The 25,733-nt window shown below is 40.4% G+C and overlaps 4 protein-coding genes across 5 annotated transcripts; 2 read left to right on the forward strand and 2 right to left on the reverse strand.

Annotated features, from left to right (window-relative positions):
• Window positions 1-105: 105 nt before the first annotated feature.
• ubxn11 (UBX domain protein 11) lies at window positions 106-5,563 on the reverse strand. 2 transcript variants are annotated; one of them, XM_079562001.1, is made up of 15 exons: window positions 5,440-5,563; window positions 5,179-5,357; window positions 5,053-5,093; window positions 4,876-4,971; window positions 4,695-4,786; window positions 4,580-4,625; window positions 4,273-4,325; window positions 4,093-4,192; window positions 3,811-4,028; window positions 3,669-3,743; window positions 3,473-3,599; window positions 2,014-2,072; window positions 1,802-1,872; window positions 545-691; window positions 106-254 (listed from the first exon to the last, which is right to left on the reverse strand). In XM_079562001.1, exons 2-15 carry the CDS (start codon window positions 5,307-5,309, stop codon window positions 113-115), a joined length of 1,398 nt encoding a protein of 465 aa, XP_079418127.1. In that variant the 5' UTR covers window positions 5,310-5,357; window positions 5,440-5,563; the 3' UTR covers window positions 106-112. The 2 variants fall into 2 exon arrangements, with proteins under 2 accessions (XP_079418127.1, XP_079418126.1); XM_079562000.1 differs by having other exon boundaries at window positions 3,669-3,746.
• fez2a (fasciculation and elongation protein zeta 2a) lies at window positions 5,366-14,658 on the forward strand. The gene is made up of 9 exons (XM_079562002.1): window positions 5,366-5,964; window positions 7,320-7,428; window positions 8,212-8,328; window positions 10,019-10,142; window positions 11,647-11,912; window positions 12,500-12,580; window positions 12,675-12,750; window positions 12,816-12,881; window positions 14,195-14,658. The coding sequence occupies exons 1-9, from the start codon at window positions 5,657-5,659 to the stop codon at window positions 14,209-14,211; spliced, it is 1,164 nt and encodes a 387-aa protein (XP_079418128.1). The 5' UTR covers window positions 5,366-5,656; the 3' UTR covers window positions 14,212-14,658.
• Window positions 14,659-15,786: 1,128 nt separating this feature from the next.
• clec3ba (C-type lectin domain family 3, member Ba) lies at window positions 15,787-17,252 on the forward strand. Its single transcript, XM_079561676.1, has 3 exons — window positions 15,787-16,349; window positions 16,464-16,559; window positions 16,753-17,252. The coding sequence occupies exons 1-3, from the start codon at window positions 16,250-16,252 to the stop codon at window positions 17,151-17,153; spliced, it is 597 nt and encodes a 198-aa protein (XP_079417802.1). The 5' UTR covers window positions 15,787-16,249; the 3' UTR covers window positions 17,154-17,252.
• Window positions 17,253-18,078: 826 nt separating this feature from the next.
• Window positions 18,079-25,430, reverse strand: cdcp1a (CUB domain containing protein 1a). The gene is made up of 9 exons (XM_079562058.1): window positions 25,220-25,430; window positions 24,343-24,555; window positions 23,548-23,907; window positions 21,917-22,285; window positions 20,001-20,189; window positions 19,492-19,851; window positions 19,063-19,413; window positions 18,717-18,804; window positions 18,079-18,641 (listed from the first exon to the last, which is right to left on the reverse strand). The coding sequence occupies exons 1-9, from the start codon at window positions 25,284-25,286 to the stop codon at window positions 18,203-18,205; spliced, it is 2,436 nt and encodes an 811-aa protein (XP_079418184.1). The 5' UTR covers window positions 25,287-25,430; the 3' UTR covers window positions 18,079-18,202.
• Between the last annotated feature and the right edge of the window lie 303 nt (window positions 25,431-25,733).

A 25,733-nucleotide genomic window follows, 5' to 3' on the forward strand; every position in this document is an offset into this window, starting at 1 on the left:
TTTCATACTTTGTTCTTGTTTGAATTTTGACTATTTTAGCAATAAAGAATTACAACAGTTTATTTGCTCTATGCAAATTTTATTTTTTAATTGAAGCCATTTGGCCATCTTTTCACCATGTTTTAGTGACTGGTCTTGTGCGTAAAAGGAGAGCAGTGTTCGCCGTGAGTCCACAGGCCTCAATCGTCTGACTGTCGTCATAGATGTGCAGAGGATGTGAACTGGTGATCTCATAACTGGGCAGATCACACCCTCTGTAACAAACAAATCAGGAATAATCATCTAATCCACTTTAGCATCAATAAAGCTTCACTGTGGAACATAATAAAATAAAAAAAACTAAGACCAGAAAAAATAGAACAATACAATTATTTAATCAAAATAATAAACATGATTAAAAGAAATGTATTATTGTGGATGGTGATAATGAATCCTATAAACTAAAAAAAGGATGAAATGTGCTCCATATCAATGACGTCACTGCTATAATGAGGCTACCGAAAAAAATAATCAACTGTGGGAAAGTGTTATTGAGGAGCCTCACCTGTGTTTGTCCAGGTACTGCCGAATGTGCCCAATCGTCTCTGAGAAGCTCATTCTCAGAATGTACATGCAGCTTCCATCTTCAGACCTTATCTTTAGTGTGGTCACGTTGCCATGAGAGGGAGGAAACTCTGCTTCCACCTGCAAACTGTTTACAAAAACACTTTGTAAGTTGCAGGCTTAGTAAAAAGAAAAAAAAGGTGAAAGATTGAACCAAGTCCGAACTTCATGACTGCATATTAACTAAAACTAAAGATTTTACACTGGGGGTCCTGGATTATTTGCATGGTGTTTTTGGAGGGTCCCGACCTAAAAAGTTTGTGAACTCCTGATGTAAACAACAACCAGAATTAACCAGCTGGTTCACACGCCTTTCAGTAGATGCACTCTTCTTGAGAAAAAATAATCAGGTAGCCTATAGGGCCTTTAAATACAAGTAAATACTTGTCATGTTAGAGGTTGGGCCCTGCACACCAAGCAGCAAGTGAACATTTTGTCCTCAAAGTTCTGTGTTTCTATCATCATAAGAGTTTTTTTTGGCAGATGGATAAAGTATTTTGGGCTTTTGCTGTCTCTAAAATGTGAATGTGTGTTATAAGATATTAGGATCAAAACCATTCATACCTGTCTATCCCAATTATGTTATGTTGAATCTGATACTTTAAGTGCACATTACAGGTTTTAATACTTTTTTAGAAGGAAAACATCATAATTTTCATTTTATTTCAGTGAAGCAGCAATTTTAATGAAGAAATGTTATTTGTATTTTTGAGCTGCTGACAGGAAGTGACATAGATAAAGGTAAAGCTCCATAGCAGTTTGACTCATTTGCCATTGGCTTAACGCGGTTGGCACGGCAACAGTTTACAATGGTTGTCCTCTATGTATGTCACTTCCTGTCCCTGTCCAATAAGGAAGTGAAACTATAAAACGTCACAAAAATGGCCAAACTAAAGAAAGCTGGTTGAATCTTTAGCAAAAGCTTCTGCCATATGCATTTAGATGTATATAGATGTACTGTTCTGTATCGTGGCAATGAATGGAGTCTGCCGCAGTTCTCAAAAACAACTATAGGTCTGCATTTGTTATATACGATGTAAACCTTTTTCTCTATGAAGTTTTGTTTTTTTAGGGTTGCAATAATCAAACTCTTATCAATGGACAATTAATCAGTCTGCTAAAATAATAATCAGTCTCTCATAAAATAATAATCCTGTTAAAAGGTTGGAGAACTCTGCACACACAGTCGCTAAATCACCTCTCCGTTGCCTGCGGCGCTGGTGTATCGACGAGGATCATTGAGTCGCTGCTGAAGGCGTCAGAGGATTCCTAACAAACACATTAAGAAAAACTGCAGCAAAAGTGAACAAGTACAGACAGGACGTGTTGTAGTCCATGTCATTAGTTGAGCACATAGGAACACGGCCAGAAATGCTCTCATTGCAGTCGACCCGGCCTGCTACTGGTTACCTTCGGGACCCTGATGTTCTGGATCTGCCCCATCCTGAGTAAGCCTTGACTCAGATGACCTTTAAAAGAAATGCGAAGAATGAACCCTAAAGCTACATCACGTCTTAAGTTTTCACAATCACATTAACGGTTTTCGTCAGTGTGCAGCTGGGGAAACAAAATGATGTGTTGAACTGCGAAAGAGAGAAGCCACTTTTACCTTACCTTTGTAAAGTTAAAACACTATAAACAAACGTCCTCCTCATGGTGATGTCCCAGCAATGTTCACGAGAGCCCAGTCACAGTACAGGCATGTTTTTAAAGGTACTTTACACCAATGAAAACCCATAATTACATAAAAGCTGGGTTATTATCATATTTATAGACCCTTTCCCTGCCTACATCATCAGTGACATCAGCAGGAGGCAGGAAATAAGCAGTGGAAAGGTGATAAAAGTAAAAAAAATAGCGATAAGTGCAAAGTTACAGCTTTAAATGGCTCCCTGTTGGCGCTGTAAATGTTGTCCAACACAGGTGAACAATGTGTTACCTAATACAATGGAGTGATGTCAAACAATGAAAGGGTCTATTGGGTGAAATGTTACGCAGTGGAGCTTTAAAGGGACTATACAGAGTTTAAAACTGTTAAAATTCTGTATTTTCCTCCCCCTTACATGTTCCAGCAACGTCCTAATGTGTAGAATGAGCCCAGACCTATTCACCACTCAAAAAGGTGCTACTTCGGGTCAGGCACAAGCTTAATATAGAACCTGCAATTACACGTACGACCTGAGGTGGCAGTAGTGAGTATGACACGGCCAACTTGCATCTAGTCTCTTTAAAGCAGACATGTCAAGCTGGCAGCGCACGGGTCAAATCCGGCCGCAAGATGATTTAATTCCTGAGTATGTCAAAAAAAAGTAAGTCTCCGGCCCATTTATATGCAGAGTTATGAATTTTGAAGGAAAAAACCAGAATGCTCATTCCAGCCACTATAGATCAGGATATAAACAACACATTATAGCCAAGTGGTAAATTGACAGTCTGCCCCAGGGCGACAATGACGACAGTGTAGTATGAGAAACGTGTGACCCAGGCTTGTAAAGCGCAATATAAGTGTGAACCATTATTATTACAGTCCCGAGCTTTTGACCAAATCAGCACTATTTTAAAATCACAGCTCAATATTATGCATTTATTGGAAAATTGTTCTCTCTGTAGTATTTTCTTGTATAAATTATATTGCGTTGCCAAGGAAGCTGGATTTGGGCCCACGACCCAAATGAGTTCGACACCCCTGCTTTAAAGGAATGGACGTTGGAAGGAAAATGATCAGGGAGTCGTGATAAGAGAATGCACTATCTACTGTGAGATCAATCAAGTTCCAGTTTATCTTACACCTTTGCAACTCCCCAAACGACCTAGTACTTCATCATCAATTCAAAAACTAGGAAAGTAGAAGTAACTCCGCATTACCCACCGTGGCCAGGTACTGCTTTGGATAAATGTGTTGCTTTTCCATTGTCCCCTTGAATAACATTGCCCAAACCAGGAAATGTTTGTCTCTGTAGCTCGGGGATGAACTGCTCATCCCTCCTGACGTGGACCTACACGATGACGATGCATAACTGTTTTTATGTTTGTCACATTTGTTGAATGGAAAGTCAGGGACACACCTCAAAAGGAACACCATCAGGAAACCTCTCCTGTAGCTCAGATGGAAAATACCCGTCCATCAGATCCTGCATGAACTGCTGTAGGGACAAATCGATTCATATAACTACAAATGCAAGCAAAGTGTGTATTTTTACTACTAACTTGAGTTTTCTGCTCCCGGTATGTCCGAAATGGGCCGTCCGACATCCTGATGCCGTTCTTGTAAAGCCACAGCTCCATTGGTTTCCTGTGAGCCAGCTGAGCACCTGTCGTTGTAGCTTTTACATACGTCTCACCCTCCCCAGCGAGAAGGTTGAGCTCTCGTGTCCTGTCCAGGATGAGGTCAAAGTTTACACAAAACCCTCTGTCCACTGAGTTCTCTGTGAAGAAAATTGTTTAAAAAAAATTGTCACAATGTGATCAACAAACAAAAAAACACCCAACCTGGAGGCGTCCACAGCCTGTTTGAGCAGAAGAGTCCAGAGTCTTCTGCATCTGTGCTTTCAGATCCAACCCAGATCATGTTATAGTCCATCAGAAAGCTCTGTTGGGTAAGGCCAGCTCTCATAGTAAAATCAAAAAGGCTTTTACAGTTAAGATGGCAATTTCACACATTATTCTCACCTCCATTTCATAGACCTGCCGCTGTAACATCATGTACCTTCTCTCAAAAATCTCTACAAAGATGAACAGATTAAGAGTAATTCGTTAGTTGGCTTTATGCAGCTTAAATACATTTATATTTATGTGACTCCTTTTTCCACTGGATTTCTTCTATACTAAAAATCAGAGACTTTCGTTGATCACTTTTTGAAATGATCTTTCAGGTATGGCTGTACTTGGAGTTCAAATGAAAAACCCAATTGGTATGCGAGTCATTAAATGCACCACTTTAAATTTTCACAATGTCAATGAATAAAAGCTCACACACCTTTCTTTACCCTCAGGGCTTCCTCTAACGCTGCGATCCTCTTGTCCTATATTAATATCAATGTGTTAGTTCAGTTTATTTATTTGGTTGTTCCCATTGAATGTTGTTAATATACCTTGCATCTAATCTCTTCTGCCTGAGCCTCCACCCTCTCCTCCAGCTTTTGCATCGCAGGTGACACGAGGTCAGCGCTGCAGGGTTCGCTGCCTGAGAACAGAAAAGCAAAACGATTGATTCTTTCCCAACTGCATGACTATGATTGATTTTGTTTTAATTTAACAAAGCCTACAGTGCACCTTTCTTTTGTGACACGTCGGTGTTGTTAAGAGAGGTCACAGGAAGGTGTTGGTCAGAAATAGAGGAACTGTTGGCAGCAGCTGCAGCCTGAAACTCTGCACATGTCGAGGTAAACAAAATGTATTTCCTCTTTTTGCACTATTGCATTACAAAGCTACATGTCAAAACTTAGCTACCTCTCAACAAATTCCCCCTGGGATGGCCATCAGATTTCCCCCTGTGGTTCAAACACAAACAGTTCAAAGCTGGTGCATCTTAAAATGAGCAGCCTGATAGAGGAATGTGCTTAAAGTGATACTAACCATGGCTGCAGAGGAGTGCGCTTGAGTTTCTTCAGCGTGGACAAAGGTGAACTCATGTTTAAAGACGCAAAACTTGATGAAGAGACCTTGTTTTTCTCTTGCCAAAGTTTGTCTGTCGTCAATGGCAACATGAGCTCATCTATTTCTATTGTAATACCACGTGTGTCCGCTGTGCGCCGCTGTGTGGACCATGTTGTGTACAGACATTCATTATTTTCGGGTCAGAAAAGCAGAGTGGTGGCTGCAGCGTTTCTCACAAACCTATGGAGTGAGTGCGTATCCAGTGTGACAGCCCTTACAAAGCTCCCTCAGTGGTGGTTAGTCTACATGTGAATGCGCCTTTTGTGACCAGTGGCAGCTGGAGCGCAGCGGCCATACTGTCCTGTACAGAGGAACGTAAACGGGGGATGATGCGGAGGCCTGCCCGTCCCGCAGCATCATGCCGTCTTTAACCCAGGGCTGAAGGCAGGGCCGGGCAATGGCGGCACCCATCGCGCATTTCGACGACGACTGGCCGCATGAGGGTGAGCTGGGCCTGCTGCCGAGGCTCGTGGTGCCGCGGAAAGGCTGTGCTCCCGCGGGGGGGGATGCGGAGCTGGAGGAGGATGAGCTCCCTGACGGCGGCCTCTCCCCCGGCGGTGACTGTGGGGGGTTTAGATCCATGGAGGACCTAGTGAAGGATTTTGACGAGAAGTTATCTGTGTGCTTCCAAAATTACAACGCGAAGACGGAGAGCATCGCCCCAGTGACGAAGCTGAGTGAGGACACGCTGCTGGGGAGAGACGAGTGAGTGCCGTGGCCTGCAGCGCTGCCTTCTGCCGCTGCTATTATGTGTTTACACTGGCATTCAATGCTCCAAAACTGTCATAATGATGGGGAATAAGTGTATGACTTCATGGATAGGCCTATAGACATGTTTTTCCACGCGCAAAAACGATAAGCTATTGCAAATCTGTGTTGTTGTTGTTGTCTTCTTCTTCTTCTTCTTTTTCTTCTTCTTCTTCTTCTTCTTCTTCTTCTTCTTCTTCTTCTTCTTCTTCTTCTTCTTCTTCTTCTTCATCTCTTCTCTTCTTCTTCTTCTTCATCTCTTCTTCTTCTTCTTCTTCTTCTGCTTCTTCTGCTTCTTTTTCTTCTTCTGCTTCTTCTTCATCTCTTCTCTTCTTCTTCTTCTTCATCTCTTCTTCTTCTTCTTCTTCTTCTGCTTCTTCTGCTTCTTTTTCTTCTTCTTCTTCTTCTTCTTCTCCTTCATCTCTTCTTCTTCTCTTCTTCTCTTCTTCTTCTTCTTCTTCTCCTTCATCTCTTCTTCTCTTCTTCATCTCTTCTTCTTCTTCTTCTCCTTCATCTCTTCTTCTTCTCTTCTTCTTCTCTTCTTCTTCTCTTCTTCTTCTTCTTCTTCTTCTCCTTCTTCTTCTTCTTCTTCTCCTTCTTCTCCTTCTTCTTCTTCTTCTTCTCTTCTTCTTCTCTTCTTCTTCTTCTTCTTCTCTTCTTCTCTTCTTCTCTTCTTCTTCTTCTTCTTCATCTCTTCTTCTTCTCTTCTTCTTCTTCTCTTCTTCTTCTCTTCTTTTTCTTCTTCTCTTCTTCTTCTCTTCTTCTTCTTCTTCTCTTCTTCTTCTCTTCTTCTCTTCTTCTTCTTCTCTTCTTCTTCTTCTTCTTCTACTTCTTCTTCTTCTTCTTCTTCTTCTTCTTCTTCTTCTTCTTATTATTATTATTATTATTATTATTATTATTATTATCTATATGTCTCTGTAGGTCTGTTATTCCAGGATCAACCTCAACCCCTGTATTATTCAACAGTGCGTTTGTTTCTAACATTTCTGCCAGTCTGTAAAAGTTAAAGTTAAATTGTCATTTCAAACAGGGTATAGTAGTTATAGATATCTCCTACTACAATACCATTACTTGCTACAACATTGTGGAACAGCTCTGATGCTTTTGATGAATTACACTGACATCTCTAATCTCTATTTCCTTAAATTATCCTCATTTCATTACAATCCTTCACTGGTGGGATTATCATAGCATTAAAACTGCTTAATCCGATTGAAGTATATTTTTAGAGGTTTGCCCTAAAAAGTTTCTGCAGAGATTCTTTAATCCTTTGGCATTTGCAGATGTTGATGTGAGTGTCTTCTCTTTCGCAGGATCTGGACTGCTTTAACACAGAGCTACAGCCAGGTGATGCCGGTGGATTGGAAACAGTCCCTGACCTGCTCCCTGCGCACACCAGCATATAACCCAGAGGACCAAACAGTATGACACTTTCTCCACGCGTGATGTGACGATCAAGTCTGAGTTTGAGAAGAGCTTGTGTTTTATTGTTAAAGTTTCGAACCAGAGCTGATATGGGATAAGAGCTAGACATTTTTTCCCCTCAGGTTATCAATCTTACTGTGATAGATACACAAGTTCATTTAATAAGAGCAGATCCCAAGATACAGACGGCATCTCGTCATAGAAGGGGGCGTGGCTTCACCGAGGGGGAAAATAGAATCTTTAGAGAAACACAATTTTCCCTCTTTTTTGCCATTTTCTGGTGGAATATGAACTTATTTTTCACACATAAATAAAGTCAGGTCTAAATCGGGCCCATATGGATGTTTTCTCACAGCAGATTGTGCAGTAGAAGCGAAAAAACGGCCGTTGCAGCAAGCGCTAGCTAACCGTTAGCATTAGCCCGATGCTAACATGTAGCATCAAGTTAGCATTCTCCGTTATTTATGTATTTATGGGCTGTTGAACCACTTTGCTCCTCACCATGTCTTTGTATCTTTATTTAGTAGAAACTATATTCATAATTCAGCATTTGGTACAGTAGTTTTTGAATAATTAGAGAAAATTTACATTTTTTCAAAATTGTTTTCCCCCTTAACTGTTTTCAAAAATGACCATATATGGGCGATTCCAGAGATGCCGTCTGTATCTATGTTTATGTCTCTTCCCGCCCTGCTTTCCTTTAGACCTCTGATGTTTCAAATCTCAGTCATATTATGTCAGGGTTTAGAGATTTTGATTACATTTGTTTTCCCCCGACAGTGTGAGAAGGAGGTCCCATTTGAGGTGTCAGATGAGGAGGAGCTGAGGGAGCAACTGGATATGCACTCAATGATTATCACCAGCCTCACCGACGAGCCGCTCCTAACGGCCGACCAGGTAGCACTTGTTTAATGTCCCCCGTGTTACGACATTAGGTTATTTTAGTCTCTTAACACCCACCTGAACCGAGCACATTTTCTCCAGTTTGGCTTTGCCCAAGTCTAAAAGTCTCTGGAAAAAAAGTGTCAAAATAAAGACGGAAACGAGGATGAAAATGCAACAAAGGGGCGACAAAAGCGTGACAAGAAAGTGATGGAAGAGTGACTAAAATGTGTGATGAAAATGCTACAGAAAAGCTGCAAAAGAGCAACAAAAAAGAAACAAAAAGTGATGAAAATGTGGAAGAAATGTGGCGAAAACAACGCACAAGAGCATAAAAAAAGTGTCAAAAAGCGATGGAAGTGCTACAAAAAAGATGCAGAAATGAAATGATAAAGAACACAAAAAAAAGGTGACGACGGTAGATTTAGAGTTTAAGAAGTTAAATACTCATACCTGTAAATATTGTAGAAAACAAGGGAAATACAAGGTGCTTCCTCATCGGATGCTGGAACTGCGAAGAGTGGCTTGACTACAGTATAACAATATCAATAACTCCTTTGCCTTCACTTGTTCTTTTACCAGCTAAGGGACTAGATGCAAGTTGGTCATTTTATACTCACTACTGCCACCTCAGGTCTTACGCATAGCTGCAGCTTCTATACTAAGCTTGTGCATGACTTTTGAGTGACAGTGCAGGATTTTAGAGGCAGTTGTGGTGAACAGGTCTGAGCTCATTCTACACAATAGGACGTTGCTGGAACATGTAGGGGGAGGAAAATACATAATTTTAACATTTTCAACTCCACATAGTCCCTTTAAGTAATAAACAGATCTGGCTGCTTACACACTTTAGCTTGTTTTTGATGTCTTTTATAGATTCATTTACGTATAACCATCAGTAGCTTTTATTCTGAATTAAAGAACAAAACACAGCATCAAACTAATTCCAATGTGGCTAGTAAATGCAATAGTAGTAGTATTGTTTGAAAAAGATGATCCACAGTGTATTGTGAGCATGAAAAGTTAACGTCAAGCCCTGAGTGTAGGCAATATGAGTACTGAAATGAGTAAGGCGAAGCTCTCTGGACTTTAACCTCTTAACTGAGCACACTTTCAAAAATGAGACGAAAAAGCGACAAATGTAACAAAAGAAGCTACAGAAAAGTGACAAAAACAAGGGCAAAAATGCAACAAAAAAAGTGACAAAAAGGTGATAAAAATGTGGTGAAAACCCAATAAAAAAGCAATGGAAAATGAGGCGTTACACTGGCCAGAAAGCTCACGGATTTGGGTAACGCTGAACTGGAGAAAATATGCTCTGTCAAGGCGGGGGTTAAGAGATTAAAACATAGCATCAGCTCTTGACATCAGCAGGTGGAGTTGAGTGTTTTGAGCTCTTGAGGAGACAGGCTGATGATGCAGGATTACTCAGACACGATTGGGCGAAAGAAAACCTGAATCCAAGCATTTTTTTTTAATAATAAATGGTCAAAAGCTCAAACAAGTCAGTCTAGTAGCATATGGGCTCACAGAAACATTTACTTCACGGCTGCCAACTTCGCTCATGTTTGTCAAAGGCGATGGGGCAGTGTGTGTTGAGCTTGCCCGTAACCAGGCTGTGAATATGGAGCAGCGTGTTAGCGGGCCAAAACAGATCCATCGGCTCGTCCGGTGGGACTTACTGACGGTGTTGTTGTGGCTGTAGGTCATTGAGGAGATCGAGGAGATGATGCAGGAGTCTCCGGACCCGGCGCACAATCCCTCGCAGTCCCACCTCACCCTGCTCTCAATGGATGTCCAGCGCATCACCAGCCCCCAGTACAAAGAGAGTAAGTGAAGTAAACACACATACAAGGACATTTATTTAATACATGTGTTACTGTTAACCTTGATGCTCAGTCATTAATAATAAAAGGGACAAAATAGCTGTAGTAAGTCCCATGAGTAGTTAATATTAGAGCACATGAATCACATGAATAGTGTTTTTTGAAATGAAGACAATAGAGCGTGGGTCTCCAAACTATAGCTCAGAGGGCAATTTATTTGGCCCAAAAAGTTCAAGTTTCCTGCTGAATTGGCCTACATTACTTTAAGGTTGTGCATTTTACTGCTAGTTTCAAAAACACATCACCTCATGTTACTAAGGGCTGTCATTGCTGCGATACCACCCCCTAGTGGCGACTCCAGAAGGTCTGTTATAACAAGGAAACCAATAGGGACTTTACACGTGTCCGAAACAGCTTAAAAGCCTGGCTCCAAAGAGTGTTTCCTCCTGTGACAACTCTGAGGGTAGTATCATATTTGTAAGGCAAGGCAAGGCAAGGCAAGTTTATTTATATGGCACATTTCATGTACTTGACAACTCAATGTGCCTCACAGTAACACCAAACATAGTAAAAATAGAATAAAAAGCATTAAAAACACAATAAAAAGCATTAAAAACACAATGAAAATCAAGAAAACAAATCATTAGTTACAATTACATTAACATTTCAATCTCCATAGGCAGCAGTAAAAAGGTGTCCTTTGTAACCAGACTGTTTTTGGTTACATGGAAATAAATTGATTGAGAGGCCCTGGAGAACTGCAATAAACACAATATTGAAACCGAAAACCTGAACACATGCAAAAAAAAATGCTGCAATTGTTAATACCTTGTGTCAGGGTAAGTGCAGTCGAGCAGGGGTTCCCAAAGCGTTTTTGCACATATAAACAACTCTAGGGATGGGACGATAAACAATAATATCAGTAATTGCGATTAAAAAATAATCGATCACTCAAGATAATCGCTAAATCCATCAGACAACCAGTGCCAGTAAGTTTACCGGGAGTGGGTACGTCTCCATGGAGATGTGACTTAAATCAGCAGTATTTAAGATTTCAGTAGGTTAGTTCCTCATCCAAATCCATTCTTTGATTACCCACTGCAGAGATAGCATTTTCTATATGGAGCTGCTCGTGAGCTGCATGTTTTGTATTGATGACAACAGTATGGTCCAAAATGTCACACTGTGTGCCTTTAAATACTTATGCATGTCTCACTCAATATGACATTTACTGACAATTTACTATTGTCCCATCCCTACTCGGGACCCCCATTATATCAAGTTATTCCCTCTTATGCTACTTTAGGGTTTTAAAAAACAAACACATTAAGAAAGTTAGTATTTAAATTGTTTATTTTAGATATTTGAAAGGATACATAAATGTAAATAGAAATAAAAATGTATGCATGTTCTCTGTGTGTTCCCAAATGTGTGTCTAAATTGAGGGTGTGGGATTCAGCACAACGTCTGTGGATCACTGCACTACACTGTTTTTGTTTCTGTGCAGGAATAAGAGGCTTGACCGTGGCCGAGCTGAACGAGCGTCTGGAGGAGACAGAGTGCGCCATCCGCAGGCTGTCAGAGGAACTGGTGCAGCAGCTGGCGCTCAGGGACGAACAGGACTTCGAGAAAGAAGTGAAGAACAGTTTCATCTCAGCGCTCATCGACGTCCAGAACAGGCAGAAGGAGCACCGTGAGACGCTCAAGAAGAAGAAGAAGCTCAAAGGGGCCGCTGGGACTTCAAACAGCCACGTGGAGAAGTCACTTGGAGCTGTCAGTACCTGCTCTAAACAGTTTACTTACATTTACTCTATCAATCTATCAATCTATCTATCTATCAATCTATCAATCTATCAATCTATCAATCTATCTATCTATCTATCTATCTATCTATCTATCTATCTATCTATCTATCTATCTATCTCTTTCCTTTCTTTCCTTCTTTCTTTCTTTCTTTCTTTCTTTCTTTCTTTCCATCTTTCCAACTTTCTTTCCATCTTTCTTTCTTTCCTTTCTTTTAATCTTTCTTTGTCTTTCTTTCCTTCCTTCCTTCCTTCCTTCCTTCCTTCCTTCCTTCTTTCTTTCCATCTTTCATATAAGGTCAGCGCACAATGTAAATATTGCAGAAAATACCATAAACATTGTTTCCCATCTTGTTCCTCAGGATGTAACAGGAAGAGAGTAGGAAATATTACACAAACTGCAAAAGCCAAAAACTGGAGATGACTCTATAACTACAATAACTGCCTTAAAGGAGTCACAATAACCAGACTATAATATTTATGTCATAATACAGATTACTTTTACTTTTTCCCTTTTACTAATTTCATGTTTTTTCTCTGTGCTTCCTGTTTCCTCAGCGCTTCAGCATGGAGGGTCTTTCTTCTGTCATTCAGAACAGCTTTCGACAAACGTTTAGGGGCGGGTGCCCTGAAAAACAGGTTATTCTCTCTCCTTTTCACTCTTAACCATCAAGTCTGTTTGTAAAATGTCAACTCTCGTGTCTTATGTCCAGCGCTTTGTTCTTTCTCGTAGTACTTGACCACTGTAATACCGTATGCAAAAACAGGACACCCGCCGGCAAATGAAGACTTACAAGTGCTCACCAAAAGTAAGCAAATCAAGTCGTTTTGGAGAAAATTTATCCTAAACTGAAACTGTTCCTGTTGTTTGCAGTTCTGCTCGCAATGAGAGACGACAGCGACAAGGTGCCCAGTCTATTAACAGACTATATTCTCAAAGGTAAAACTGTGTAAATACAATTAGACAATAGAAATATATATGGATGTATTGTTATTCATTCATTGTTGTTGATGTAGCAATGATGACTCTCCTTTCCCATATTAATTACAGTAACACAGCCTCATAATATAAAAGATCTCCTTATGGCTAGTGGCTAAAACATGAAATATAATGTCATTTGTATCATTAACCTCTTAACCCACACCCTGAACCGAGCACAGTTTCTCCAGTTCGGCAATACCCAAATGTAAAAGCTTCTTGAAAAAAAAGAAGACAAAAACGAGGATGAAAATGCTACAAAAAGAGGTGAAAAAGTGACCAAAAACTCAACGAAAATATGACGAAAAGGCAGCAAAAAAGTGACAAGGTGGCAAGACATGGGACAAAAAAGTGACAAAAAGTGACAAAAAATGTGACGAAAAGGCAGCAAGATACTGGCATAAAAAGCGATGAAAAAAACATGGCGGCCTATAGTCTGTAAGCTCCAGTGAAGAAGCTTTTAGATTTGCGTAATGCCGAATTGGAGAAAGTGCACTTGGCGGGTGGTAAAGAAGTTCAATCTTCTAAATATTTGTGGATTGGATTTAGTAAGTTCTAGTAAGTGCACGTGACAACTGCAGGTGAAACTCGGAAAATTAGACTATCGTTCAGAAGTTCATTTATTTCTGTAATTCAACTTAAACTGTGAAACTAAGTTATGATATAGACTCATTAAATCTTTAATTTTGATGATTATGGCTTAATTATCAACATTATAACAAATAAAGGCTTGACATATATCACACTTTGCATGTCATGAGTCTGTATCATATATTAGTTTCACATTTGAAGTTGAATTACAGAAATAAATGAACTTTTTCTCGATATTCTACTTTTCTGAGTTTCACCTGTATATAACTGATTGCTCTCATAACACGTTTAGACATACCTTGTGTTTACAGCATGTACCATATACCACTTCTGACTTTAATCCTTGTCCTAATTTGCCGCTTCCTTACACTTCGCTAGCTCTGGTGTGAGAAATGGACGAAGGTTTGTGATAAGTCCATTGTTTTTAGTACTAGTGTTGTGATGTGGAAGAACTACTCTCCCCGTTGGCCACTACGTGTTATTGCAGTCTGACCCCAAACGCTTCACACACACACACTCCCCCTCACGCGGAACCCCTCCTCCTCTGTCCCACGATGACTGGCAGCAGCTTGGATGATCCCTGTTTCATGTCTAGATATGACCACACAGTGTTGTACGTAGTGTGTGGATGATTTACTGGTTATTGGACGCTTACATTTGTTTTCTGCTCTTTCCCCCCGCAGTGCTTTGCCCGACGTAGACCAGAGCCGCACATTGTCTCCCACTCTGAAGAAGTTGGCAAAGACGAAAAAGATCTGCTGTATATTTTGAAGTATTTTATTTATTTGTGCATGTATTTTAAGTGTTTTGTCTTCCATGTTCATTTGACTGCCATTGTCTTTTGATTCGCCGCTCAGTATTTCGAACATCAGTGTTTTCTGTTTTTAAAAGTATCGTGCGATGATGAATGATACAACTGACAAACATGTGGATTGTAGGGATTATTTAAAAATGAATGGGATGCAAGTGAATGTGCTTGTAAAAGTACTTGATAGTTATCAGGGCAAACGCACCAAGTAAAAGTATAGCGCTCTAATGGAGCTCTTTATACAGTGCACTGCAGTAATTACATATTATCAAACAAGCAGAGGTGGGTAGAGCCAAAATATTTACTCTAAGTATGTAACGTTTCTTTATAATAATTTTAGAAGTGACATTTAGAGACACAAATAATTACTGCAAAAGTGAAAGTACTGATTGAGTATTGACAGTACAAGTAAAAGTCCAGATGTTTTAGTTTTGTAATTCGCCGAACAAAACAAAATGAAGGAAAATCCTGATTTCCAAAGAATACACTCTGACATCAGATAAAACAAATAATTCAATTGATATAATACAAGAACATTATATAAAGTTTAATGAATCTAAACCTTGATAAATTTCCATTGGTCAACATGAAACATTTATTGTTAGAGTTTTCTGAATAAGGGTCCTTATATTTCAAAACAAAGTTACTCAAGTAAAAGTAAAAACTACCGTGTGAAGTGCGTGGAGTAAATGTAACTAAGCTCTACCCACCTCTGGAAGCAAGAATGTAAAACAAAAGTAAATATAGACATAAATTACTCCTCGGTGGGGATGTTGCAATATAAAAACACATATATTGAAATATCTAATTGAATGCACATTTTAAAACCTTTTGAGTTTTGCATAGTATTTTTGAGTTTTATGAATTTATGATGATATAAGAATGTAGTTTGGGCAACAACAAAAAAAGGCGAACTAACTATGCATTTTAGTGAATTAAATTTGACCTCTTTACTGTTTGCATTGTCACAGCAGAAATAATCAGAGTTTCCTGCTGAGAACTGAGCAGCTTTCTATCGACTTTTATACTGCTGTATGTCCTGTTAATACAGACTGCCTTGACCTCAGAGGTTTTTTTTACCTTGTAATAAATGACGTGTTTTCAACAAATGTATTTAACTTTCTCAGTTGTTGTTTTGTACACTATAAATCTATTGTTTACATTTTCCTCAGGAGCCTGTGCCATATTGAAGTATCTGGACTATGTTTTGAGAAACGTCCGGACCAGGTCAGGGATGATCCAGACTGTTTTATAGAGAGCACAGAGAGAGAGATCACAGTTCAGTGATCAATAACATTTAACCATGTGCTTTAAAACCGTCCCCCACACCTTTGATAAGGCTTAGAACCATAAGATGAGATGTTTGCCAATTTATCAAAGAATTTATCTATTTGGCCCTGCACTTTGGGCACCCCTGATCGAGTTTCATGTTGTGGGCCAGAAAATGAACAAATCCTTTTATAACTTGATGTCATTGTTACATAAGAGTTGACCATGTGGTGTCTGTCCTCACTCCAGTTCAATGAGGAGAAACAGATGTGATTCTCTGGAATAACATGCACTTTCTTTTTAATAACAAACACACACACAAAAAAACAGAAACATTTGCTGTTAGTATAAAGTTAATGGGACTTGGAAAATGTGCATCTGTTGATATGATCTGATGATATGCCCTGCAGACACGTGAAAGACGGTCACGGTTGTCTGAACATTGAACCAGTTACATCCATCTTTGTGCCACACTTCTAACACCCCCCCGTAAAACATCTGTGAAGCATTAGTTCTGATAAGACTTCCTCACACAAATATGTGCTGCTCGACTGGCTCAGTGAACAATAACAGAGAGGGTCAGTCCGGCCCCTGGAGCAGCAGCAGTGCTGACTTTAGAACCAAAGCTTAGATCAGTGGAAAGTAGAGAAGTGGTGGAAACATGATGGATGCCAAACAAGCTGCTGTGGTGTTTTGCCTTCTGTTGTTGGGACAGTGCTCACTCCAGCAGACCACCTCAAAGAGAAGAAACGGAAAGAAAGGTAGGAACATTATCCAAATATGACACCTGTCTAAAGGTCCTTCTTTCTTTTTAATTAAGTTTGGAAAGTAATAAGCACATTTATGGCAAATAAATAAACATTGTGCCTTTTCAGATGCAAACAATGGTGCAATAGAAGAAATAAAGAAACAGATAAATGACATCATCCAGGAGCTCAACGTGCTGAAAGAACAGCAGGCTTTACAGACAGGTAACGATTTGGCAAAACATACATGATGATTAATGAAAATCACTTTTATGTAGATGTAAATATAATATACAACTGTGATGCACCTTGTATATTCCACAATTCTTTTAGATTACCAAAGAAGCAAAACAAATAAAAGAATATTGTGTGGACACAGGTGCTGCTTTTTAACACTAACTTCGCTTCTACTTCTCAGTTTGTTTGCGAGGCACGAAGATCCTTGGCAAGTGTTTTCTGTCCGATCAAATTAAGAAGAACTTCCACTCTGCCAGCGACGACTGCATCGCCAAAGGGGGCACTCTGGCCACCCCTCTGAGCTCGGACGAGAACCAGCAGCTTCATGACTACGTGCGCCAGAGCATCGGCCCAGAGGAGCACGTCTGGATCGGCATAAACGACATGATAACTGAGGGGGTTTGGTCCGAAAACACCGGGACTGCCCTGAAATATGCCAACTGGGAGACAGAGATCACCCATCAGCCGGACGGGGCCACGCGCCAAAACTGTGCTGTCATGTCCACAAGATCCAAAGGCAAATGGTTTGACGAGAACTGCAGAGAGGAAAAGGCATCTGTTTGTGAGTTTAACATTGTCTGAGAGTTTGTGTCGATGGGAAATTCTACATAAATGTCCTGACATTGTTTTATCAAATATTTTGCCGTTTTACAGATTTAGAAGCAGCAGTAAAGTAGCTTTCATAAAAAACATTTATCTTTTTAATAATGAGAGTTATTCCTTCTGTAATAACTACTGTCAACATGAATAAACATATTTTTGTATAGCTTTGTTCGTGAACATGCACAGACACTGCATGTGGAGGTCAGCCTAGTATAATTGGGTAATCTACTATATTTATGTAAATCCAAATGGCCCGTTCTTCGATACAAATCATTCTATACTGTAGGCCAATGGTAAAACATGTCTGCTAAGTGATAATAGCAAACTGTCTCATGCGTAATTATACACAATTAAAGAAACCAACAATGATGAGCCATTGATCAAAACATAAAAATCCCATTCTTCGGTCAAATCCGCTCCACGTAAACTTAATCTCTCTGAAATGATTCATTTATTTAATCACAATAGGCTGGCTCATGTCCTCACACATACAGCATATACAACTGAAACACTGAACACACACTGTATGTTAAAATATACGATAATGAATTGAACTAAATCATTTCTAAACTGGTATGCACTCTAAACAAGAACACACACAATTACTAAAGGTTTTACTTCTGCAGCTGTCACCTCAAGTTTAATACACAGTAAACATCTCTCCATTCAAAGGCGATAACAGGCGGCAAAAGGACAAATGTCTCCCCTTCTGTGTAACAGCAGATTTTAACATGTGTTTGTGTCATGCTAAAGAAGATAAAATTACAAAATGGACGTCTAGAAATAATCTTTGGGTTGAGAGCGGGACAGTCGAGACAAAGTTTTGCCTAAATGAACCGAGTCCTCCTGAATCTCAAGTCTCGTCACAAGTCACTGCCCCTGAGTTTTATGTCCAGGTCGAGTCACATGTCCCGGAAATGACTTGGGACTTGAGTCCTGACCTGCCTCCCACCTCAGTCGTCCTGTATGGGCTCTTTACAACCACACATGAAAGCAGCGTGTACCTGAGTGTGGAAGAAGAAGTCCCCTCACGGCGTCAGCTCTCCCCCCTCCGGGTCAAGTCGTGGGCCCAGTGAAGGTGACCGCTCCCCGTCGCTCCCTCCCATCTCATACAGGTCATTGTCCACCATCGGCTGCACGTGGCTGGCAGGCCTTTGCGGCAGTTTAGGTTTTTGCTGTTCAGAAAACTCCTGGTATTCGCCCACCTCCATGTCGCCGCCTGTACCGCTTTCTCTGGCCTCTAGAGGCATCTGTGAGTCCGTATGGCCAGGTTCACTGTCTCCGTAGATGCCCATCTCAGCCCCCTTCCTCAGCAGGTGTGAGTAGACCAGAGTGTCTTCAATGTCCTCATAAACATGATACTCATCCTCCTCATGAGATTTGGGGAAACCGTTCTGTCCAGGCAAGAAACTGGTGCCATTTGGATTATAGATAGAAACTTGATGATTGAGCTTTTTCTTCTTTTTCCTGTTTAAAATGAATGAATACTTCAAAATGCTATTTCACACATTTACATGGTTAACATTTACAAGCATGACTCACCTGATCACCAAACACACCACCACCAGCACCACAATGAAGATGACCAACAGGACAGCCACTATGGCCACTATGATTGTCATCAGCTGATCTGAAAACGATTCAAAGAATTGTGAGTAAAATAGGAACTATAGAAACTCATCAGTGATATTGTTCAGTTGCTAAAATGTGCATCATGTTTTTGTTGTATTTCTTATTTGGAAATGATCACCTATTCCAATATACAGTAGTTCAGAAAATCGAACTAAACAACACTGTAACATTACAAATAAACTGTATATAAGGTCATAGAGGAATAGGCTTCATGGTTTAATATAAATGTTTTCCACTAAAACTTCATGTGACATACTCTTCTTCAGCGTGACCTCGGTGAAGACACTGAAGTCATCTTTCTCAGGCATACAGTTGGACATGTTGAGGTAGAAGCTTTCAGAAACTTTGAGATGATATTCAGGTGGCTCGTCCTCCCTGCGGCTGTACTCCTCCTCCAGGCTGCCCATTTTCTGGACGCGAATGTTGGTGTGGCGGTTGCTGCACTTGGGCTGGTTGAGCTCAGTGAACCTCAGATGTGCTTCCATCTTTGGAGGGACAGTGACGATCCAGGACACAGTGGAGTACGGAGGCATTCCTTTGGGCCAACCAGGAGTAGCCAAAAACAGAGGGGTGTTCTTCCTCGGGGAAACACTAAATATGTATCGCTCTACAGATGTGGAGTTAGTTAAAGTTAGACACATATGGCCAAAGTCTGCAGTTAATCAATACACGTGAAATACTGTACCTGCAATCTCGTCTTTTATACGTGCATGCAGTATCTTAGACGGGACGAGGGTGTTCCCGGCTGTCCCTCTGACAGTGATGGTTATGTTGGCGTGGATTTGGAGTTTATTTATGGACCCGTTGCGGCAGAAAGTTCCAATCGTCGAACCATCATCCTCTGCCATTTCGATAGAGATGCTATCATTGCAGCGCTGGCCCGGTAGCTCCTGAAAGAGAGTGCCAGACGCACAGCCCAGCTCCACTGTCCCATGCTGAGGGGGGCTGAGGGTCCACGTCATGTTGCTCAGTGGGGCAGGGAGGCATTTAGGCAGTGGAGGTATGGAGAGGGATAACTTTTGGCAAGCTCTGGCTTGAGAGCAACCTGTGATAGATAACAATATTTGATTAAAACTAATTTAAATTCACAGATCTGTTCACATCACTTCTGAAGTAAGCTGAAGTATTATGGGACTATGCAAAGGTGAAAGGTCACACATTGTCAGCAGCACAATGAACTAAAACAGGAAATACCCATTTTTTCTGAGGCGGTGATTTGTATGTCCTCTGGGAGGCAGGCCTCAAAAGACAACTGCGTGAAGCTGTTTGGCATTAGTGTCGTCTGATCGATGGGCACTGACTTCTGCTTCATAACACAGCGCGGATTCAACTTCTTCAAGTGCAGAGAAAAACGCAGTCCCCTTAGGTTTACTTCACAGGGCACTACAGAGAAGAAGACAAGACAAAATGTTGAAATGACGCTAACAGATGACGCTTGTTAGTTTATCATTTATGACTCAGTGATGATGCAGCTCCAGAGCGCCCCTAAAACACCTGAAGACACAAAAAGTTACAAAGCCTAATTCTTAGATTTTGTGTTATGACTAGGAGAGTGTGAGTGCACGGGGTTGCAACATAACTGAAATAACATTTAGCAATTCCATTTCCTGTCATAACATGTTTAAAGTAAACGCAGTTTTCCCTGTCATGCTTTCAAATACGTCATTCAGGAGAAATGTCTGTGGGGAAATCAAGTTATTTTTGATTTTTTGTTTATGAGTAAATGCGAAGATCTTTAAATGCTCAAAATATTCAGAGCTAAGCTAATTTTACTTCTTTATTTTTTAATCAAGTTTTACACGCCCTTGTGGACTTAAAGGGACTATAAGAGTTTAAAAATGTTAAAATTATGGATTTTCCTCCCCCTACATGTTCCAGCCATGTCCTAATGTCTATGATGAGCCCAGACCTGTTCACCAGAACTGTCTCTAAAATCCTGTACTGTCACTCAAAAAGTTGTTACTTCGGGTCCGAAGTGCACGAGCTTAATATAGAAGGTGCAGTTACACATATGACCCGAGGTGGCAGTAGTGAGTATAAAACGCCCAACTTGCATCTAGCCCCTTTAAAGCAGTACTAAGTAACGTGTTTACCTTAATAAATCCTTTTCGTAGTCCCTGTGGGGGTAATACAAGTGTTTATGGGATGATTGGAGGGTCTTTCATCTCCCCCTGGTGTCTCTGGCCAGAAAACCATGTTTGCAACTTGACTGCCACCGGTCCGGAGAAAGCAATACACACTAATGAAATCACGAAGAAGAAGCTAACATGCTAACGGGCAAAGCTAACTGCGGGCTAGCGTCACTTTAAACAGTATTTACAGCAAAGTTTGAGTGAAAAAAAATATTTCCATTGTATAATTGGATGCACAGTAACCCTCTCTCCCTTCGCCTTTCCTGTCAGCGTAGTATTTACTCTCCAAGACAATTAATAAGTTAAAATATCGTAACTTTCTACTACACCTGCAGTTGCGCTTATGGCCTCTAGGGGGAAGAGTTACTTAGTACTGCTTTAAAGCCACACTGCGTAAAATGTTACCCAATAATTTTTTTTTAAATACAAGCATTTATTTTATGATGATCATAAATGTACAACCAAACATTTATGAGGCTCACCCCTCCTAAGATGTGACTGTAAACTTTACCGGGAGTGGGTAAGTTTCCAGCTCGTTTCCATGGAGATGTGATGAAAGGGCAGTAGGATTTGAGATTTAAACCGATTGCAGTCATAGCATTTACTGTGTTGAGCTGGTCCTTGGGAGCAACAGTTGTAGTATAGTATAGTTGTATGTAAGTGTACCTTTACATAAATCCTAGTTTAACAGGAATGCAACTTCACTGACAATGGCAATAAAACCTATTCTGATTAAGCAGTATATTTACCCTTTTCATTTCAGAATTATTCATTTAAAAAATCTTCTCTATTCTGATAGAATTTTGCTATTTCATTTCTAGTTCAATTTATTTACTCATACTGTATAAGGTTTTTAGTGTATTATTCTTATTAATGCTTATTATTTTCAAAGCGACTGTGGCTTAATAGAGAGATTTAACTGTTTTATTGATCAACTGTATGTAAAGAGAATTGGCTTGAAAACGTCAGCGCACGAACCTTGAGTATTTTCCCTCGACGTCGACACTCTGAAGTTCATAGAGAGTCCAGGGGAGCCGGCTCTCTTGTGGTCCATCCGACAGTTCCTCAGGGTCATGGTGAAGCCCCCCTCTTTCTGCTTGGGCTGGGCCTCCGTCAGACCCACCAGCTGCGCCGTCCGACTCAATCGGTGGTACTCCACGGCCGCCTCGTCCCTCAGACACAGTGGCTGTGTGATGTTGAACAGCTGAATGGACGCCTTGTGTTTTTCCGGGACCACAAAGTACCACTCCATCACGTCGTTGTCGGGGAAACTGCCGGGATAGTTGGGAGAGAAGAGCTCCAGGGAGGACAGGTCTTGTTGTAAAGACACTGATATTTTGGCAAGAGCTGAAAACATAAGAACAATTAAAAATCATGTATTGGTCAAACGTGTTGACAAAATGGTTAATATTAGGGATGTGACAATATTTGCAATACTGTTATATTGTTTAGTGATTTTTAAATACTTCTTTCTAATATTGTCCCACAAAGATTGACATTTAGGCTTATCCTTATAAATGTAGTTTCACAAGTTTCACAATATTATAGTGGAACATTTTAAGTGGTAAACTTCTGGACCAAGCCTCCAGTACCAGTTTTTTTTTTCTACATTTATTCGATATTATATATGCAGCCACTCCATACTTTTTATCTGACAGCCCCACAGAGATTGAGCAAAGGGTTTTTAGGGATGAAACCCCTATTGTACATACGTATTAACATTTTTAGTGGGAAACTGAAGCACCCTGAAGAACAGACCTCTCCGACACAGGGAGAACAGACCTCTCCTGGCCTGGGAATTGAACCTAGGACCGTCTTGCAGTGAGGTGAGAGCCATGTACACTATAAAATGTATTTACGTAAAGTTGCACTTTCATGTAAGGGTATTGAAAACACAATTACTTTCCAAATACCAAAGGAGCACATCCCAGGACTCAATCATTACATTTTAGCTTCATATTGTGCAACATCAAGAGAGGAATTTTAATGTTTTTCCTCCTAAAATAAAATAAAGATTTAAAACGCCTTATGCCACAGTAGTTAATGCAAACACGGCACATGCGTCACATGATGCTGTGATCTGCTGCTCCTGTGCATTTGCCAAGAGAGTTAAAGAGTTCCTAATTAATGGTGACTCAGTTTATAACAGGCTTTCCAAAAATCATAGTCTACATTTTTGTAATTATACGCCATATTATATATACAGTTAATAGAATGCCTATCAATGTGACAGTATTCTTAAAGTATTCTGAATACAATACTCTGATTAGACAAAGGAACGGAATACTTTATAAAATACATTTCAAGGCAAGTATTCAGTGTTCAGTCACTACATTCAATTTCAAAGTATTCTCCCCAACACTGCATGCTATAATATAGTTATAGTGTATGCATACTAAAGTGTCTTTATCAGTGTAGACAACATGAAGAAATTGCTGTTATTACGCACTTTTCGTTTCCTTTATGATAAGACAATAATGATTGGACTAAAGGAATAGAAAGTTATCATTCGTACGCCACTGGGAGACTCCACAATGTTGCAATGAAATCATAATGTGAGGTTAAAAGCCTGGTAATTATCAGTGGATAAACTAAAACAATTGACTTACATTTGATTTCTTCCCCATTGGCGACGTCAAAGTGAATCTCCTGCGGCTTCTGTTCTGCGGGAAGCTCGAGGGAAAACCTACTGGATCCGAGAGCCTGTGCATTAGTGATGGGGCCAGAGCTGCAGTACATGCCCACCAGAACATTCCCCGAGTCTGGGAAAACCTCGTAGGTAAAGACGTGTTTGTCGGGACAGGACTCAGATGGCTGGATCTGTCTCAAACCGGTCCTGCCAAAGTCTATTCTTGCTGCTTTTGGGGCAGATGCAGTTAGATCCCAGACAAACTTGCGGTTTAAACTCAGTAAAGCATCGTAGTTGGTTGTAGTTTGTATATCACTGCTGCAAGACTTCGTGGTGCAGTCTGGGAAGGAAACAGAATTTGTGGTAAATAAATAAAATCAGGAGAAAAGCTGTGTATCAGTATCAGTATCAGTTCATGCATCGAATAATAAACACTTTTTCATTCATTCAACAAATAAAGCTGATAGAATTTAAATAATATGGTCCTTTACAGAATGGTATTCAGCGTAACTACAAGGAAACAGGACACACACCTCATTTATTATATGGTACAAAGCCAGTACAAACACTGTAAATAACCAGGAAACATGGTTAGTATTTTCTTTCCATCCTGATAATGTGTGCTTTAAAGTAAAGTGCAACCCTATATCATTGTTGCCCTTTATCCTGGTTTAAACATGCGCTGGTTTAGGCCCATAAATGACAGATGTCTGTGGTGCTAAGTGGTGAAAATAATCTGAGAATCGCTGTATTGCAGAATTCAAAACAACAATACCAATAGTCCGAGAGACTTCAACATTGAATGGCCCTTGACGTTTGAGGCACTCCAGCTCCACAGAGACAGGTCCAGTGTTGAATGTCTTCTGTGCATCACATTGTCGCGAGCTTTTGACCCGCGTGCACACCTTGCACCCTGAGCCTGTAGAGGGAGAGCTGCTGAAGGAGAGAGTTGTTCCTCTGTCAGGCGTAATGTCCACCCTCTGCACCTCTGGACAAAGATCAACATTATACAATGCTTTGGTTAGTTTTGATTGAATAATTAAAACTACTGTGTTGTGATGTGCTTCATTTGTAAATTTGTATTTTCAGGAACATTTTTGGTCAGATGTGATGGATTCAGCAAAAAACATTTGCCAGAACACTCTCATTAAACACCATTATATCAGATTAAATCCTTTGCCGGATCCTCCTAAATTTTTCCTGGATCCTTTAACCTGAAAAACTGGAAATTCGGGGATTGCGTCCCCCCAAATGGGGGATTAAATTAAGCACTGCTGACGAGCCTTCATGCTTACTGTGCATCCCCCACTCCCAAAAAAACAAAAGAAAATACCGAGGCTTCCTGAGCTTCTGGTCTACAACAAACTACCATTATGTCACTGTACATTTAACCAAAACCAAAAACTGAAACAACTGTGACACCGGTGATACATGACTCATCTGTGGATTAAGACTCCTCAAATATATGACAGCAAACAGGACAGACTTTAACAACAGCTTTGTAACATAGTAATACGTTCATGACTCCATGACTACACCAGTGAAAAGATCTACTGATTAAATGTGAAAAGAATCAAACACAATATGTTCAATCCTCTCCACAATAAGCAGGTATGAAGATAAATAAAGTAGGCCAACGTGGAATTTATTACCTGAAATCACAAGAGTGAAACACGTCAGCGAGAAGAGGGTCCGTGCGGCGCGTGCTGCCCAGAACATGCTCTTTTTCCGTTTCTTTCGTCTAGTTTATTTCCAAAGGCAGAAATGTGAAGCCGCTGTCATATTTCACAGCTTCTGATTCACGAGGCAAAAGACAACTTTCTGTTCGCCCAAGGAACAGCGCAACACCTCCACTTCCTGTTGAATGACTGGAGCCTCCTGCAGGTAAAAGGCGTGGTTTTTGCAGGTATCGGCCAATCGTGCGATAATGTCCTTGTTTGTTTTGGACTCGACATGTTGTGCTTTGAGTAAGTGACATTATGATCAAGTGTAGCCTATTTAACTCTTTCATTTGACAAAGGCTACTTTTGTCATTAGGGGCTTTGTTACACTGTAGTTATCTGGGCCATTGCATTTTGGGGGAAAATAGCCATTGCCTTATTTATTGTGATGAAGAGGGGAATAAAGTCTATTAATAGGTAGAATTTTCTGGTCAGATTTTAACCT

This window comes from Gobius niger (genome assembly GCF_951799975.1).
Source record: "Gobius niger genome assembly, chromosome: 8".
Taxonomy (NCBI): Eukaryota; Metazoa; Chordata; class Actinopteri; order Gobiiformes; family Gobiidae; genus Gobius; species Gobius niger.

What these genes read in the sequence shown, in the direction of transcription:
- ubxn11 (XM_079562000.1), bottom strand. Translation starts at nt 5,309, where the DNA reads ATGTTGCCATTGACGACAGACAAACTTTGGCAAGAGAAAAACAAGGTC. An exon ending in CAGGGGGAATTTGTTGAGAG is followed by an intron (nt 4,972 to 5,052) that starts GTAGCTAAGTTT and finishes CGACATGTGCAG; the next exon opens with AGTTTCAGGCTGCAGCTGCT. An exon ending in GGCAGGTCTATGAAATGGAG is followed by an intron (nt 4,193 to 4,272) that starts GTGAGAATAATG and finishes CTTACCCAACAG; the next exon opens with AGCTTTCTGATGGACTATAA.
- fez2a (XM_079562002.1), top strand. Translation starts at nt 5,657, where the DNA reads ATGGCGGCACCCATCGCGCATTTCGACGACGACTGGCCGCATGAGGGT. An exon ending in GCGGGTGCCCTGAAAAACAG is followed by an intron (nt 12,581 to 12,674) that starts GTTATTCTCTCT and finishes TCTTTCTCGTAG; the next exon opens with TACTTGACCACTGTAATACC. An exon ending in CTTACAAGTGCTCACCAAAA is followed by an intron (nt 12,751 to 12,815) that starts GTAAGCAAATCA and finishes TGTTGTTTGCAG; the next exon opens with TTCTGCTCGCAATGAGAGAC.
- clec3ba (XM_079561676.1), top strand. Translation starts at nt 16,250, where the DNA reads ATGATGGATGCCAAACAAGCTGCTGTGGTGTTTTGCCTTCTGTTGTTG. An exon ending in GAGAAGAAACGGAAAGAAAG is followed by an intron (nt 16,350 to 16,463) that starts GTAGGAACATTA and finishes GTGCCTTTTCAG; the next exon opens with ATGCAAACAATGGTGCAATA. An exon ending in ACAGCAGGCTTTACAGACAG is followed by an intron (nt 16,560 to 16,752) that starts GTAACGATTTGG and finishes TCTACTTCTCAG; the next exon opens with TTTGTTTGCGAGGCACGAAG.
- cdcp1a (XM_079562058.1), bottom strand. Translation starts at nt 25,286, where the DNA reads ATGTTCTGGGCAGCACGCGCCGCACGGACCCTCTTCTCGCTGACGTGT. An exon ending in TTTCACTCTTGTGATTTCAG is followed by an intron (nt 24,556 to 25,219) that starts GTAATAAATTCC and finishes ATCTTTGTCCAG; the next exon opens with AGGTGCAGAGGGTGGACATT. An exon ending in GTCGAGGGAAAATACTCAAG is followed by an intron (nt 20,190 to 21,916) that starts GTTCGTGCGCTG and finishes TCTTCTCTGTAG; the next exon opens with TGCCCTGTGAAGTAAACCTA.